Below are 17,417 nucleotides of genomic sequence, written 5' to 3'. Positions count from 1 at the left end.
AACTCAGCTGGCTAGCCTGAGTCTCCACCGAGCCACAATGTCCACACTGCTATTTTTAGCATGCTCACTTGGGTGATGCTAGAGCAAGTGTGTCTACCCAGTCTGGGAGGCTCACTCCTAGCTACAGTGTAGACATACCCTTCAAGCTGTCCTCTGAATCCTCTAACAAAAATCCTAAACAAAAGGTATATAAACTTAAACCTCCTATCCCTTTCTGCTGCTCTATTCCTCCACTGAGCACCTCTCAGAGCTCTCACCTAGCAAGTTCAAATACAGCCCTTTTATGGAGGCTTGCCAATAGAGCCTGCTACACACCCAGTGGCTGCTGTCTGTCTCTCTCTCTCTTTTGGCCTCTTGCCAGACTCCCCAGGACTCTTGCCACACTCCCCCTCCCCAACCTTGGGAGAGGATCTCTGGACAAATTTCTCCATGGGTTCTTTCCTCACAACCTAGTCCCAGACAGTGACTGCAGAGTTCTTCACTTTCTACCTGCAGCTCCCTTTTCCACTCTCAACTTTCTTCTGCTTTCATCACTACTCAGCTCCTCCCCGTGGGACTTCCTCTCTAATTAAGGTTGGCACTCTTCTCCTCCTCCTCCCCGCCCACCACATAATGTAATTGGCCTCTCAGGCCCTCATTAACCCTTTCAGGGCCTGTGTGGGATCCACACTCCATCACAGAGCCCAGTAACAATATCAATGATACAAATGATTTCCTAGGGTTTTTTTTAAAAGGCATTAGCCACTTCAATTAAAATAACAAATCATTAAGACAACACATTTAAGTCCTCAAAAGCCAGGCAATGCTGAAATGAATTGTAGTTATGCAATTCGAGCTCTGCCACTCTCATATGTGCATTCTAATACAGCCTCTCATTCCCTTAGCATATATTATTTCTTAGACAATAGGCTACCAAATCATAGGCCTTTGCCTAATTCGTTGTTTATCGTTAGGGTGTACATTGAATGAAGCAGAGTGCTATAGGTGCCAAAGCAAAGGACTTACCCTTTCCATGTGGCTCACCCACAGCAGAAGGATTCCTGATTTTCCCTGTACAAGGGAGCCTCCCCTGGTTTGACGGAGAGGACACCATGGCCACCTTTTATCTTTTTGCGACAGAAGTGTTCTTGCTTTGGCAGAGAGTAGATGAGTAAAGCTGCTCAATGTAACCCTAAATGAGCTAATAAGATTTTTAAAGTCAAAAAAGTGTGGTGAGGTATTTAAGTTGCAAATCATTGCTGTCACATACCAAAAGTGCGGGGGGAGGAGGGGAGAATGTCGTAGTCCTGGATGCAGTGTGTGGGTCTTTAAGAGGACCCTTCTGACTGACAGCTCTTGGCTGTCTCCAGCCTGCCTGGCACAGAACCTACTCTTAGACTAGACTCCTGGACATGCTTTGACCGAGGATGCTTCACTTAGTTTGAGCTGTAGATCACCACATGTATAGATCTCCAGCAAACAGACTAGGACTGCCTGCAAACACTAAGGAGGGGAAAAGGTGGACAAACTAAGACACATCCTGACCTTTTCTAAAAATGTGTCTAAGCTGAAGAGTCTGGCAGAGTCCCAAGTCAGTAGAATTAAAATCACAACCTGTCCTTGCATTTCAAAAATGGCAAAGTAGGGATTGCACATCTGGCTGGAGATAAAGCTTTCAGATACATACCACTATCAAATAAGGACAGTACAAGTAGTTTAAACACTCTTATGCTTACATTTTTTGTTAAAATACATTTTAGCTCCTAGATACTCTATCATAATTAAATTGCTACCTGTAGAATTCGGTGCCAGATATCTTGCCATACCTACCCTCTCAACTGTCGTGGCCACCAAAACACTGACACTCCAAAGAAGGATCACAAAACCCCACCCAATATCAATAATGGGGAGGTTCATAGTAGAAAGTACATATGAGAAAAAATGACATCCTAAAAATCAGCAAAATCTTGATAGGCAAAGAACAATTATGATTCCTCACACTCCACCAGATTATAGACAATGTCCAAAAAAAACAGATTGCAAAATCTATCAATCCTCACTGAGTCCCAAGAAGCAGGTAGGAAGTTACTACGAAGTCCACAAATAACATCTTAACATTCTTCATGTTCCTTGTTCACGGGCACCCTTCCTAATCTTGGGTTAGGTTCGGGGTCATCGTGAAAGCTTAACATATGCCTATTTTTCTCACTGCATAGTGATGGTATCCTTTTTATTGAAGGTTACATGCCGGTTATTCTCCGAAATGGTGAGATCTCAGGTGAAGTGGAAGAACGGCGTGAGATCACCATATCAGACCTGATGCCTAGCAATTTAGCTTTACAAGAATCAAAACTATGAGATAGCCAAAGAGAAGACCCATTTTCCACATCTTCATGGAACTGAAACATATGCATCTGCTCCACTGTAAGTGACTCCTGAGCAGCAGCCACCACTGGAGGCTGGGACTTCTGTAGAGGGCCCCATACGCAAAGTACGCAGCTGTGTAGGGCACTAGGAAATTTGGGGCACCAAATTTCCGGGTGCCCTGCACAGCTGCGTGCTGCTCCAGCCCCTGCCCCGCATCTTCCCCATGGCCCCTGCCCCTTCTCCACCCCCGCCCCGCCTCTTCCTGCTCCTGTTCCACCCCAGTCCTGCCCCCACTCCCCTGAGGAGTGCAGCAGGACCGGGCCTGCACTCACCGGCTGCAGGAAGTGCAGCGACCCAGCCCCAGCCGTGTCGCCAGTGAGTGCTGTAGGGCGGTTCCCCCTTGCCCCACAAGCCAGCTCCTCTCCCCCCCCCGCCGAGGCCTGGGGCCCCACACCCCCTCCCTGTGTGGGGGACCTGCATAGGGCCCCAGAATAGCTAGGGATGGCCCTGCTTCTGTGGATTCTGTTACTAAAGAGATTACTGTGGAGTTGAAGATGGCATCAGAGGCTGAATTTCCAGTGATCGCAAAATGTTCTGCGAAAGTGTGCGCAGAGGCCCAAGTTGCTGCTCTGCAGATTTCCAAGATCCGTCACATTCCTTAAAGATGTCCCTAAGTAGAAATTGACCTCATGGAGTGTGTATAGACTCTGGATGAGTTTTACCCTTAATAACAGTGATAATGCAACCAGAGATCTCTTTGGATAATGCTTGAGCTGATATTGCACAGCGTTTGGATCTTTCCATGAGTGAAAGGAAGGAGTTTAGGGGACTTCCTGAAGTCCTTAGTCTTGTCCAAGTAGAATGTTAGTGCTCTTCTAACATCTAGCTTATGGAGAATTGCCTCGCTGATATCACAATGTGGTTTTGGGGGGGAAAAACAGGAAGATAGATCTGTTAATTCATATGGAAAGTGGAGGCAACTTTAGGGAGAAACTTGGGATGCGGCCTCAGTTACTTTTTTTAAAGACAAAGACCATACTCGGTGGGTGTGCCATCAGGATTGCTATTTCTCCGATACAGCTAGCTCAGCTGATGGCAATTAGAAATGCTGTAGTCATGGACAGGTGAGAGAGAGAAAGTTGCCATGGACTCAAATAGAGGTCTAGTCAAAGCCCTGAGAACTAGGTTAAGATCCCAGGCTGAAACAGGTGGTCTCACACATGGAAAGAGATTCCCAATGCCCTCAAGAAATCTATGCATCCACGGGTGAGCAAATACAGGAGTATCTCTCTACCTGGCCATGGAAAGCCGTTTTCTCCACGATATGTACCCTAAAGGGAGCTGAGAGAGAGTTTTGACCTCTTGAGATCTAAAATGTAATATAAAATCAGACGGAGGGAAGATGAGGTTGGGTTATGTGTTTAGAATGACAAACTCGGAATCATTTCCATTTTGTAGGTAATTACGTCGAGAGATCAACTTCTGGCTGTGGAGCAACATGTTTTTCAGCTTGTCAGAGCATTTTGCCTCTAAGCCTTGGAACTAAGCCTGAAAGTGTAGGACCCACCAGTTGGGGTGAAGGATCAGCCCGTTGTTTTGAGAGAGCAGGTAAGAAATGGGCTGAAGAGGAACCAGATGACATATTGCCATCTGTGTCAGGTAAGGGAACTAGACTTGTCTTGGCCAGGAAGGGCAATCGGAATAACTCTCGCTTTGTCTTGTTGAATTTTCAACAGGACCTTGGAAAGAGGAAACTGGGAAAAGGCATACAAGAAGTCCCTGTCCCATGGGAGGTTGAGGACATCTCCCAGTGAATGTTTCCCCAAGACCAGCCCTGGTGCAATAACAAGGACATTTATTGTTCCGGTAAGCAGCAGAGAGATCCTTAGTCAAGGTCCCCCAAAGAGCGAATATCTCTCAAAGCACCTCTGACTTCAGTTTCCATTCGTGGTCATGAGAAAAATTATGACCGAGATGGTCAGCTGTCACATTCTGTATCCCTGGTAGACAGACAGCCGAGATGAGCACATTGTGATGATGCACCAATTCAAAAGTTTGAGTGCTTCTGTGCAGAGGGAGGGAGATATGACACCCCCTTGATAATTTATGTAAAACCTTCATGTGGGTTTCTTGATGAAAGGCAGAAAGTGTGCACAGGTGTTCCTGACAGCCCTTGGCTCCAAAAGAGTGATATCGAGAGTCACTTCTGTGGAAGACCACTTGCCATGAACCTTGTGGTTATGTAGATGAGCTCCCCAGCCTATTAGGGGAGGCATCTACATAACCGTGTCAGCACCAGAGTCCCCTGGAGGCTGAAGTGCCTTCTCCAAAAGGAGCTCCCAGTTCCTGTGAGACTGCAGTTTTAGCTGTGGCAGGGGAACACTTCTGTGGGACTCTCCCAGGCACAAGACACAGGGAGAGTGTCTGGCCATTACAGGAATCGACTCCTTGCAGGAAAGGCACCTCCTAGAACCAGGCATGCCTCTGGGCCGGGGGCTAATATCCTCTAGCAGTGAGGAATGCAGAAGAAAGGTTTTCTTTCCTCTTCCTCCTCCTCCTCTTCTTTCCCTTTAAGTTTTTTCAGTTAAAAAAAGTCTTCTAAATGCCTGGGGGAGGGGGAATCCCCCACACATAGGGCAGGAAATGTAAACTAAAGTTTTTTTCTTTTCCTTTTCTTTTTTTTCCTTTAATCCCAACGGAGTAAAAAGGAAACAATAACTATTAAGGAGAACAAAACAAACAAGAACAACAACAACTACTTATGCTAATGACACAGAAAAGGAAGGGACGACTGCTCGCTCTCCAGGCCAAAGGCAGTTGAGAAGGAACTGTGGGGGGAGGGGGGATGTCCACTTGCACAGCGCTAGATAGCCTCGAAGCCGACCATGAGGGAGGGAGAACACATGTGTGGGCTCAATAGACACCGCTACCAAAAATCTCCGATTAGAGGCACTCGGGCACACATACACGTACAGTGGAGCACCCATAGGGACACTACTCAAAGAATAAATCTTATTTCTATTTTTGTTTTTAATTTTTCTCACACATGGAAAAGGCCCACTGTATATCCTAAGAATGAGGCCACCATCAGCCACTACAAACAGAATATTGCATGCATTCACTCCAAGGAAAATGCAGGGGAACCCTCCTACAATGTAAGTTTCTCCCCTATTCCCCCAAATCACTATAACTGGAGTTGCAAAAGTGAGGGTTTACCTCACAAAAGATCTCCTCCTCCTAACCCCAGGATGGTGACAGACTCGAGTCCAGCTTCAAAGCCCATTAAAATCAATGGAAAGACATCTATTGACTTCAATGGGTGGTAGAACAGGCTCTTGATGCCTACATTTGCAGAAACGCAATAATAGCTTGACATTGTTGAGGAGAGAGATGTGAGTGGTATGAACATCCCCTGGCGGGAAGCAGGAGTAAGAAGGGAGATAGAAATTCTTCCTAAGCCCACTAAATGGTATCTCAGAGCAGAGACGAAGGGGAATATGATATCGTTGAAATACAATTCTTATATAAAAGACCACCACAGGTGCTGTGTAAATTCCTTTGGAAAAAACATTTTGCAATAAAAAAGGTTTTTTCTTGCTCCACCGATTTATTATGCCTTGAATATTTCAGTAAAGATAAGAATTATAAGGTTACTATGTAGCAATACCTACATGAGTCACAGAAACAGTTTTAAAAGTCTGATTTCCCACTCCTGCAAATACACGTGCATATTGGTAACTACAGGCATGTGAATTGAACTCAAGGGGCCAGATCCTAAGCTGGTCGAAACTGGCATAGCTCCACTGAAGTCAGTGGAGCTGTACTAATTTACATCAGCTAAAGATCTAGGCCTAAAGTGTTATTTATTTACATACATGTTTGCAAGATCAGGGTCTTCGTTTTTTCACTCTATTTTTTGTACCTTTTACAAAGATCTTTTCAGTTCTAAGGAACAACTCAGACTTCTTACATACATGCACGCACATATCATCTTATCAAGGAACATAGACCTAATAATTACAAGAGCTGTTATTCCTATCAGTATTGCATTTTATTTCTCTAAACAAATTTTTTAAGTGTCATTTGCCATCATTTTCAACCTCTGTTCCACAGTGGTAGAAAATATCTCAGCCCCAGACCTTTACAATGCATCTTTCAATAAAGTTTTGCACCTAATAAAAACTTTAGAAAATGAAATTACATCTTACAGTAAATTACTGCCAGAATACAGACAAGAATACAAGCTGAAAGTGCTTTGCTAATTAAAATAAAAACACACAAAAATACAACTACGAAGTGCACTCTATCTGAAATCAGACATGAATTAATAAGAAAATCAATTAATAAAATCTACTCCAGATATATATAGACAATCATATTATCAAAGGTTGTCTGAGCTGTAAGAGTTTTTTCATTAAAGTAAATGTCTTATGGAAAATTAGATTCAAATGCTTAACCTATGAGGTATTGATATAGGAAAATTACAGAGTAGAGATTTTGATATTGTTTCCTCACCTGTTATTTTATGACCTAATTAAGTCTTGAAACAAAGCTTTTGGAACTAGGAAAAGGCATTCCCTGCACAGAAATCCCTTGCTGCTTTTTCACTGTTATTGTTATAAAACCTACAAAGACACCTTAGGTTTTAAATTAAAAATCAGCTTTTATAAGACATTGGGATACTGAAGTGTTTGACTATCCTTGGAGAAAACTTGATAACTCAGCTACTGGCCATATTTGTAGCTAGTTGACACTGAGCAAATCAAACCAAGAGATCCCTGTTTAGCAGATGGTTGGACCGCAGTGTTCTCAAAAGATTTTAAAAAAACACTTTAATTGTTAGAGCTCACTCATGTTTGAACAGTAAATTTAATACAAATATTTTCTAATTTTTGTACCAAAGACACTTCCTGAGTGGTTTGTTTTTTTTCCCCTTTTTTTAAACTGGTAATAATGTAATCAAGGTGGCTATCCTTGAAAGTATAAGATCTCTTACTAATTGTAGATGAACAGTTCACTGTCTCCGACTTTGGCTAAGCTTTAAACACTCTGAGCCCTCCTGAAAAGTTATTGAAAACATTCTTTTTACAGTCAATTCTATTTATATCTCACATGGTTTCTTTTATGTCTCTTTCCCTCTTTCATGATAAAGGACAGGATTATTAATTTGTATTGATCCCTATTGCTTACTCCTCTCCTGATTTATGAGGCCTGATCTGTATTTACACTAAGACCCCTTTACACACCCAGAGTAGTAAAGGGGCTTTACAGTGAGTGTAACTTTAATTTACGTCCACTTAAATTCCCTTTATACCACCAGAGCACTTAAAGGGGTCTTAATGTAAATAAGAATCAGGCCCATCACGTTATCTGTGACATTATCTTCAGCATAAATTGCAATGTCAGGAACAGACCATGACTAAGTGAGGGACCAATCTGCTTAAGATCTGGCATGTTTTACCAGGCTTTTCTGCTGCAAACAATGCAATTGAGGCAACCTCCACTGGTCTGATCCCCATCATCATTATAGTGGAGATCTAACAGGGATAAAGCAGTCAATCAAAGCCTAATCTTTCCCACTTGGAGGAGGCACCTACGAAATTTAGTAAAAGTGTAATTATTAGAATCACTTCTCAAAGTAGAACTGTATTTCAGTAGATATGGGGGAGGAGAATTACAAGACAGAAATTATTATGGAGAGACGGTAGTCTGATATAAATAGCTCTCTGATATCACCAGCTTCCTGTTTTAAAGCAGATTTTGGCTTTCCCCCACCATCTCCAACTTGGCCAAAAATAAACAATGCACCTATAGTTTCTCATGCATGCTTTTCCACCAAAGGAAACATTTTGGAACAATATAGTCATAAGATGAGATTTTTTTAAAAATCAGATTTTTCACTCTTGGGAAAAAATATCTAACTTTCTTTCCTAAAATGCCAGATTTGGTTTATTTTGTCACTTCAACAAGGAATAGTATACTTGACTATTCCTGGAATATTTAGTAGGCTATTTTTGGACTTATTCTCTAGTTTTCTAAACTAGCTCCAGGAGCCAAAAAAGACTTCAGGGTACCTGGATAGGATTCACCTGGGGCTTATAAAATCCATTGCAGCAGAGAAGCCTGCCAGATCCAGTCAATTAGCATTGTAATGTAATAGGAGAAGAAACCTTATAATTCCCAAGGGTGAAATGTTAGCCCCACTGAAGTCAATAGTAAAAGTCCCTTTCACTTAAGTAGGGCCAGGATTTAATCTTTACCCCAGTGCTCTGTGGAGTTCATGTATCTCTGACCTGCCAGGCTGAGAAAAATAGAGTTGCCCAGCAGCCAGAGATAAATACAAGTGCTTTCCAGGTAAGTCAAAGGATTAAATTTCCTGACCACTGGAAAGATTCATCGAAGGAGACTGGGCCTGGGCTGAGTGTGGCATGAGGCACAGCAGTATTCAGATAACAGGAAGGGAGACAAGCCAGAACTGACCTGCCTCAGGTATACAGCAAGGAGAAGGACCGAATAGAGTGATAGAACTGAGCTGTTACCCAGAGGAAGGGGTAGAAAGAGGAGGGAAGGAACAGAAAACTAAAACTAAGCACTAGTCAGAGTGGAGGGACCTCGCTGATGTCAACCACAGAAGCAAGGTCTTTGCAGAATAAGAGATGGAACCATGCAAGGAATTCACTGCTATGCAAGCTTAATCAGAAGTCTGCGGAGATAGGGAGGGACAAGACTGGGGCTGGACTTTCCAGCTACATTCAGGTAGTCAAAAGCCTCTCTCCCCCAAAAAGGCTCCAACAGTTGCTGCCAGCCAAGCAAGAGTAGGCTGCTGTAGCAATTTTAGTGCCTTACATAGTTTTAGATATTCGAATTTTTACTTTAATTTGGGGAAAAGAAATCATTGTATGGTCCCTCGCTATGACTCAGTCTCAGACTGGTGAGGACCATAGTATTTTAGTTAATATTAAAGTGAGGACAAAAAACTCTCCACATAAAATTAAGTGAAATTAAAACACATTAAAATCAAGAGACTAAAAATGAGAAACCCCAGCACAATAATCCAAGCAAAACAAGAAAAATCTGAAGAAATCCTCTTAGACAAGCATAGCAAAAAAGCAACAAAATTTTGTTTTAAATTATTTGGGAGGAGACCACAGCCTGCAAACTCGAGCAACTGCATATCTTGTTGAACACCAGCTTGGACATCTTAGCTGACCAGAAACAAGCAATCAGATTTTTCCACTCCCCGCCCGGTCCTGTCCCCTCTCTGTAGGCCGATACCTGGAACAACTCTGGTGTTTCTGACCCCTGAAGGCACGAAATGAACAGAACTGAAACTCTTGCAAAGTTTATAAGCCCTACAGCATGGGCCAGGATCCCTACGAAGAGCATGTGATACACAGAAGTAAGACTGCAGTCAGAACTTCTGCTTAGAGTTTTGAACTGCAGTATAGTTTCTAGTGCAGCTTCTGTGCACTCCCTATCCTAGTGCACTCACTCACTGTCACCCAGCCAGTGACTGGGCTCCCGAGGCAGGACTTCTGACCCAACCTCACTAGTCCTGTATATTCTTACAACTCCATTCAATTATCTGAACTATTCTGTTTTGTATCTGAAAGATACAAACTCAGGAGCTCTTTAATGGTTAGATGTTTACCCTACATACATTTTCTGAACATGTGAGAATAGAGAGCCAGACTCTGCTCTCAGTTACATTGATTCACTATCTTTCCACTAACTTAGTAAAACACAGAAGATTAGTTTAGATTCAATGAGCGTTTCATACCTTTGAATACCTCTTGCCCTTCTGCTTTGTTGGATCTTTGGCAGGATCATATGGAGCAACGCCAGCATACAGATATTTTTGCTCCCTGTTTTCTTGAACAGCTTTCTGTGTAGGACCCTGTCTTCCATCCTCCCTTTCACACCTATGACCTGCTATAAAATAAAAAACTATTTCATCCTCTTAGAACTTATTTCTCTTGTTATTCTTAAAAAAAGAAAATTTCATTTACCTAGCAATAATCCCACTGTGAAAAAACTAAACAGAACTGGAAGCTGAAATTCATGCAAAGTAGGTCTTTGAAATAAAGTGATATCCAAGTAATCAAGGTTGCACGTATCAATAACTCTAAAATTATGCATACGACTCTTCCACTCCGTTCAGCCCCTTTAATACAAGTTCTGAGTGTGAATCCACTTAACTTTTATTACAATGCCCCAGAATTTCAGCATGCTGCAGATTCTGGTATTGAAAATATGAACAACACTGTAGTAGTCAAAGAAAAGCTGCAGGGTTTGGTAACTAGATAGGGGAGAATTGTAATTTTTGGCATCCAATAAGATGAGGAAATTATTTTGGAACCCAGGAAATAGCTGCGGAGGAAGGAATGCGCCTCCTCTTTCCTTTCCCACAAATGTAGAGAGGGCGTACAAAACGTACAGAGCGGGCGTTTGAATTTTCACTCCAGCACAAAAAGCTTCCCCATTGTATTCCATCCCAGTGTCTGCCATTGCCTCCCAAACCTGACACAAACACATTTGCTTGATGTTTCTGCTAAAATAATCAGCAGTAAGATAGTTAATGTTGACATTTAAATTGTCATCAGATTTGACAGTTACTGCTTCACTGAGATGAATGGGAAATTTCATAGTCTTTCAGGTTCTCCACAGACTAAGGCAGATAGGATTACATTGGTTTACACCTGCTTCATATTTAGAAAGTTTCCATTGCAATCATATGGGATACTGTGCATGTCGGTATTGCATTGGGATGGATCCTGCACCCCTGGAGGAGTAAGAATGGAACACTGAATTTCCATGGGATTTAGGCTCTTAAGTCTCTTTTGCAAATCCCAACCTTAAAACATCACATGTAGAACTGGGCAAAATTTTTCAGCTGATTTTTTTTTGGAGGGGTGGGGGGGAGAGGGAGGAGGAAGAGGAGAGCAAAAAAAAAAATGGTAGATATGACACGCTGAAATGTTTTGACAAATTGTTTGTGAAAAACAAAACCCACAAAAGTTACAAAATGTCAAAACAAAAAACATTCAGAAATTCCATTTCAAAATTTCCTTCATTTTTTTGTAAATATAAAAGATTAAAAGGCTCTCAAAATCAATACAAAACATTTCATTTGGGATCTAAAGAAATGTTTTGTTCAACCCTATTTTTTTTTTCCCCCAGGATTGCTAGCGAAACACCACATTTTATTTGTACGGCACTAAACAAATAAAATAACTAGGCTGAAACAAAATTAAACATACACATCTAATAAAATCTGCTCTTTGTAAGTAAAGTTCAGTTCAGTTGTGAAATTCTAACTCTCAAAAAAACAGGATGCGTAAGTTGGATTAAATGAGGATCAAAACCTTCTGTATGATGAACTCCAATAAAAGCTACAAAAAGGTGAAAAGAACTGTGTCTTACAAAACAGACTAGCCCTATTATCAATTCTTTAAAAGTGAAGACGACTACTGCAGTAAACGCTATGAATAACATTTCCTGAAGTACTATATAATGCAGAATTGTTTTATTCATGTGGAAGATTTCCCCCTCACTCAATAACTATCACCCACTCGCAATTATGATGCTCATGGGACATTGGGTTTGTTTGCGCTTGTGAAATATACATATTTATAAACCACCACAGAACTATGAAAGTTAAAGAGCTTAAAAAGTCAGTAACTGCTTGAAAGAATGACCAAAATCTAAAGGATTGTGATTACACTCTATAAAATGGTAACAGCTCATGTTTCCCATTCTGACTGCCTTGTGCTTGGAAAAGGTCAGTCAGGTCTAAGTATTTCAACTAATGCCTTTGAAATTTCCTTTTCCATGACATCCTGAGAGCAGTTACATCAGATCAAGGAAGGAGGAAACATGGTAACAGGCTTAGAAGTGAGTTAATTCAACCACGAAGAAAGTCATTGAGTTAGACTTCATAATTGAATAATAAACAGCTGCAGATTCCAGAGAATACAAGAAATATACTGAGCTGGTAACAATTTCATTGCATGGTTTTCTGAACCAATTCTAATAGCAGTGCTGGGTTCAAATATATATGTAAGCCAGAACAATGATTACTTAGAACTTTGGGGTCAGGAACTGTCTTTTTGTTCTGTGTACAACACCTACCACAATGGGATCCTGGTCCATTACTACAGCAATACAAGCAAATAATAATTCAGTGAACAAATATTAGCCCTTCTCTGTGTAGGCTCCTAGTTCAAATTTTGGACAGGGCAGGTTAAAAAGAAGTTCGTATTCAACATGGGCACATTTTTCATTAATATTTTCACAAAATAGCCATCCCTCTTCTCAATTAAAAAATTCTCAATTTACCTTTTTTTTTTTTTTTCTCCTTACTGGCTCTAATATTGTATCCTTTTGAGCCCTGGTCCCAGTACAGCCAAACTCTTTAGCATGTGAAGAGTCTTAAAAGGAAGCATGAGAGTAGGGACTCCAGTTGGCATGCACACGCTTGAAGTTAGTTGAGCGCTAAAATGCTTTGCTCAATTGGCCCTTTAAGAAGATTTCCAATTACTAACTTGTACTTATTTATTTAGGAAACCGGAGGAGGGAATCATACTTATACCTAATAGTTAAAAAAAGAGCAAACATCTGATGGAGCTACAGGCAGAGTGTTAAATAACTTTAACAGCTGCAAATTCCAGGGCAACCGAGGGACACTGTCTTGGTATCCACTTTGGCCCTTTCTCCACCATCTTTCTAGTCTGTTACCTGAGCGGGTGCTGTGGTAAATCCAGACAGAACACAAATCAGTTCTGCAGTTTTGTTTTAATTCTCTCTTGCAGTAGGTGCTGGATTCCACTGCCCTGCCAGTAGCTAGAGGATACAGAACACAACTGAGGACTCTCTGGAAGGTGGGGACTAGTCCCTCAGCAGCTATCCATCAGCTCTGATTCTGTCCCCTACAGTTACAGACAGATGGGGACAACACTGAAGCTATTTCTACGCTACAAACACCACAGGAGCACAGCTTCAGGTACACTGCTATAGCACTGTAACACAGACACTTGCTATAGCAAGAGAAGGGTGTTTTTCTGTTAAGGTAGCAAATCCACCCTCTCAAGAGACTGTAGCTAGGCCTAGCAGTGTCTGTAGTTTTTCCACACTCCTGAAAGATGTAACTAGGTTGACCCAAGTTTTAGGTATAGATCAGGTTGGATGATCTGTGGAGCTAGCTCTGAAAGAGAAAGGCCAAATTCTGAACTCTCTTATGTTGCATGTTCGGGCCAAAGCGAAGAGAACCTCAGCATTCTTGCTGCACCAGTGGCCAAAACAATAGGGAGTTCATACAGAGAAATGCTGTACATCCATTCCATACTGTAGATGAGTGCTCCACAAGGCATCAGAGAAGGGGAAAATGTGTATATGTTTGGAGCATGCATAACACAAATCCACAATATGCAAAATTAGCATATGAGCGGAGGACCGACCTTGTTGGCTACTTCCCAAAACCCAGTAGCCGCACATAGCAAGTCTACATGTATGTTCTGAATTAGAAAGATGTGTGGAGGTTGAGAATGCTGTTTCCAACCTCTGCTGAGTCTCACACAAGCAACATTTTGTTTCCCAGCGCTTGACTCCCCAAAAGAGCAGCTGTACATACACTATCATGTTAAAAAAATTGAAAGGCAAGTAACTCAACAAAATTAACATGACAACTGAATAATCAGAGAGATCACGGATCACTCAGATTTTTGATGGAAGTCTGGGGAACACATTTTTATCATGATGTGCAAAGGGGTAGATCGACAACTCCTTTATAACATCTTGCTGATCATGGATTACATGTCCGACAGCTTTAATTAGGACGCGTGAGAGAGCGCTATTGATTTGCAATGGACACTGGGTAAAATAGACTCGATGCAGTAAGTAAACATTACTCCACATCTCCCTTCTACTGCACCTGGACTTCAAGTGGTTGTTGAGCGAACGAGAGCAAAAGCAGACTTCACCCTTTTATTCCTCCCACCAGACAAAATAGCAGCCCTGTGCTCAGGGCGTGCAGGATGTGTTCTATGTGTGTGCCCCTATACGGCAGGAAGGGGTCTTGCTCCGTCCATCCCACTTTCACCCTGGAACTGGCTAAGCACACATGAGGTTGGGGCAGGCTGCACCCTTCAAAGGGACGTGCACTCCTCCTGCTCTCTAGAGACCTGAGAGATTATGCCTCCCCATCCTGAGGCACACCACGCAAAGTTTCCCAGGGATGACAAAGCTCAGCACTGCCAATAATGTGTGGCACAATCTGGTCTCTAATTTAGGACACCCATTTTAAATCCATGGGACCCAGAATTTAAATATATAATTGACTTGAAATTGTCATTCTCCGACATATCAAAATGTATAAGTGTATTTTAGGAGTTTGGATGCAGATGGTAGAAAATAACTATCACTCCCTCAAAATGTGTAAAAGATTGCTTACATGCTATATTCTATCAACTCTGGCATGCCCATAAATGGAGAGAATGACATTTACACATCAAGTGTGGAACAGGCAAAGGGCAAGCACCTCTTCCCTCACATTTAGAAAGTTCAGTTGAAGCACATGGTTGCTAAGGTTAGTCACACACAATTTTACATTTAAGTTCTCTTCACTTTATTTATTTTATGTTGTTCCGTTACAACCAGAAAATAATGTGCAAGGTTGAGATGCTAGGTCATGCAGCCAAAGACAATTGTAAAAAGTATTACAATACAAACCCATATAGTTATTTAGATTTAAAAATTCACAAAAATGGGTCTAAGTACCTTTGGCATCAACTAAAAACAGTCACATAAGAGACTGAGCAGCAGAGGTTTCTCACCCCAAAAAGTCAGAGAATAATAGACCAAAGATTAAATCAACTCAACCCATGTTATTTGAGTGACTAAATTTTACCTTGCACAAGTACCAATCCTTATAATGGCCATGCATCTGCAGAAACCAAGGTAAAAACATGGGCTTTTTGGCATACCCTGAAGATCACACAGATTTGTAGAGCAAATGACCATTTGTATTACCCTTAAGCAAAATAGAAGAGGACAGAAAAGGAAGGCCCAAACAAAGAAGTGTTACTTACCAGTAATTGGGGTGTAGGATGATTGTCTGTCTAGATCCAACCTTGGGGAAATATGCAGATACCTTGGGCCTGATCCAGTGTCCATTGAAATCAGTGGAAAGACTTCTATTTGCTTTAGTAGGCATTAGATTAGGCCCCATAAGTGCCAAGTCAGAACACTCTAGAAGAGCACTGATTGTTGGGACCACACATGAATGCAGACACACTTGCAAGAGATTAAAACAGCAGTAACAACCTTGACAGGAGGTAGGTCTGCGAGGAACTAGTGCCTTAGAGCAGGAATCATCCTTTTAAAGTATTTGGAAAGCACTTAAAACATAGTGGGTGTTACCGCCAATAAATAAATAGGTAAATAGTAAATCTCAGACAATTTTCCTGAATTGGACATCAGATCTGGCTGCCAACTTCAGAAAATAGTTCCGTAATCTACTATGAGTGTTGCATATTTGAAGGAGACAGAGGAGGTATGGAATAGTCTGACCAACAATGAAGAACCCCTTGCACTGAGCTACCTACCATCCAGTATGTCATAGAGAAGCTAGTAAAGCCACTTTCTAGCTCATCTAGCCAAAGCCAATCTGGTCAGGTCAGGATATGGAATGGAAACAGCATTAGTGGCACTGATGGACAATTTCCTTCTATCAATGGCTAGAGGGCCGAGAACCACTCTTTCTCTTGAGCCTTTCTGCAACATACCACACAGTTGATCATGAGATACTACTGTCCTTGCTAAGAGATGCAGCAGCAGTCCAGGGAAATGTACAAAAGAGGTTTGAGAGCTAACTGTACGGACACACACACAGAGGACAGTTATGGGAAACTGTACTATACCAATTCAGTTTATAGGGGCATGAAGCTATCAGCCCTGGAGTAACTACAGCTAGTACAAAGTGCGCAATGGACATCCTCAGCTACACAGGCTACTGTGAGCACATCACACATGCCCTCCACTCAGTATGCTGGCTCCCTATAAGCGATCATGAAATTCAGAAAAAAACTGCCACCAACATTTGTCCTGTTTACATCTGTGCATAGGTCCACCTCTCAAGATTTCAAATACATCATCCCCAGAAAAAGCTTTTGATGACATGCTGCAGGATATGCTACCATCTTTCAGTATGCAGTGCAGACTGACTGAATAAAAACACACTGCCCATTGAGACATGAGTGAGACCAACACAGAGCAATAAAAAGCATGAGAGCCAATGACGCTAGAAGGAAGTGAAATGAAATAGCATTTGCAAGGTGAAGTAGTGGGATGAGGTAAATCAAAGCTTGTGTGGGCGTGTGGATGACTGATGAGTTTAATAATTTGTACTGGATATGTAAAGTGATTTTATTTATTTATAAGTACTCCCCTGCTTGTCACTTTTTTGGTATTATCAAATGCTCAAGATTTTGGGACAATAAATAAGTGTGTGTGAATAGCAGGACAGTGGTTCTCTGAATCACCTAACAAATGAAAGCTTTGTATAATATGAAAAACAGATGGAGCACTCATAATACAAAGCACTAGCACAGAAGAGGAACCCATGCTCCAGGCCTTCAGGCAACAGCACCTACCCACCCTAAACTGGCATACAACAAGAAGCCTATACTCCATTTCCTGGCCTGAAATGTGACAAAGATGAACAAGGACCCCTCCACTGGCACAAAGGTTTACACATTTATTTGCAACTTAAGATCTCCACAAGTACTCCTCGTTCTTTAAGATTTAAAGTGGACTTACTGATGAGTAAGGTACTACTGCATGTGAGTAAAGGTATCAGAATCTAGCCCTAAGAAAATATTTCAGACAAGTAAAGAAAGGTTACTGATTTGTAACCAGAGTTCTTCAAAATGGTTCTGCATAATCATACTTATGGGTACTGTGCTGTCTTGTGATGCCGTATGGTAAAACCTTCTCCCAGCAGTATCCATTAGAGCACTCTCTCACCACCAGTCCCTTCCCCTTCAGGATTTCTGAACATCCTGAGAGCAAGGCTA

General features: G+C 41.7%; 1 protein-coding gene across 3 annotated transcripts in view; it reads right to left on the bottom strand.

The window, feature by feature from the left end:
* SPAG16 (sperm associated antigen 16) overlaps positions 1 to 17,417 on the bottom strand; it is a 722,158-nt gene that overhangs the window by 664,692 nt on the left and 40,049 nt on the right. For all 3 annotated transcript variants that reach the window (XM_073306724.1, XM_073306725.1, XM_073306726.1), the window contains one exon: positions 10,127 to 10,278. In XM_073306724.1, coding sequence (XP_073162825.1) covers positions 10,127 to 10,278 — 152 coding nt within the window. The remainder of the gene's footprint in view (positions 1 to 10,126; positions 10,279 to 17,417) is intronic.

This window comes from Lepidochelys kempii, chromosome 11, assembly GCF_965140265.1.
Source record: "Lepidochelys kempii isolate rLepKem1 chromosome 11, rLepKem1.hap2, whole genome shotgun sequence".
NCBI lineage: Eukaryota > Metazoa > Chordata > Testudines > Cheloniidae > Lepidochelys > Lepidochelys kempii.
Note: the sequence above shows the minus strand (reverse complement) of the source record. Positions and strands in the feature narration are given on the sequence as shown.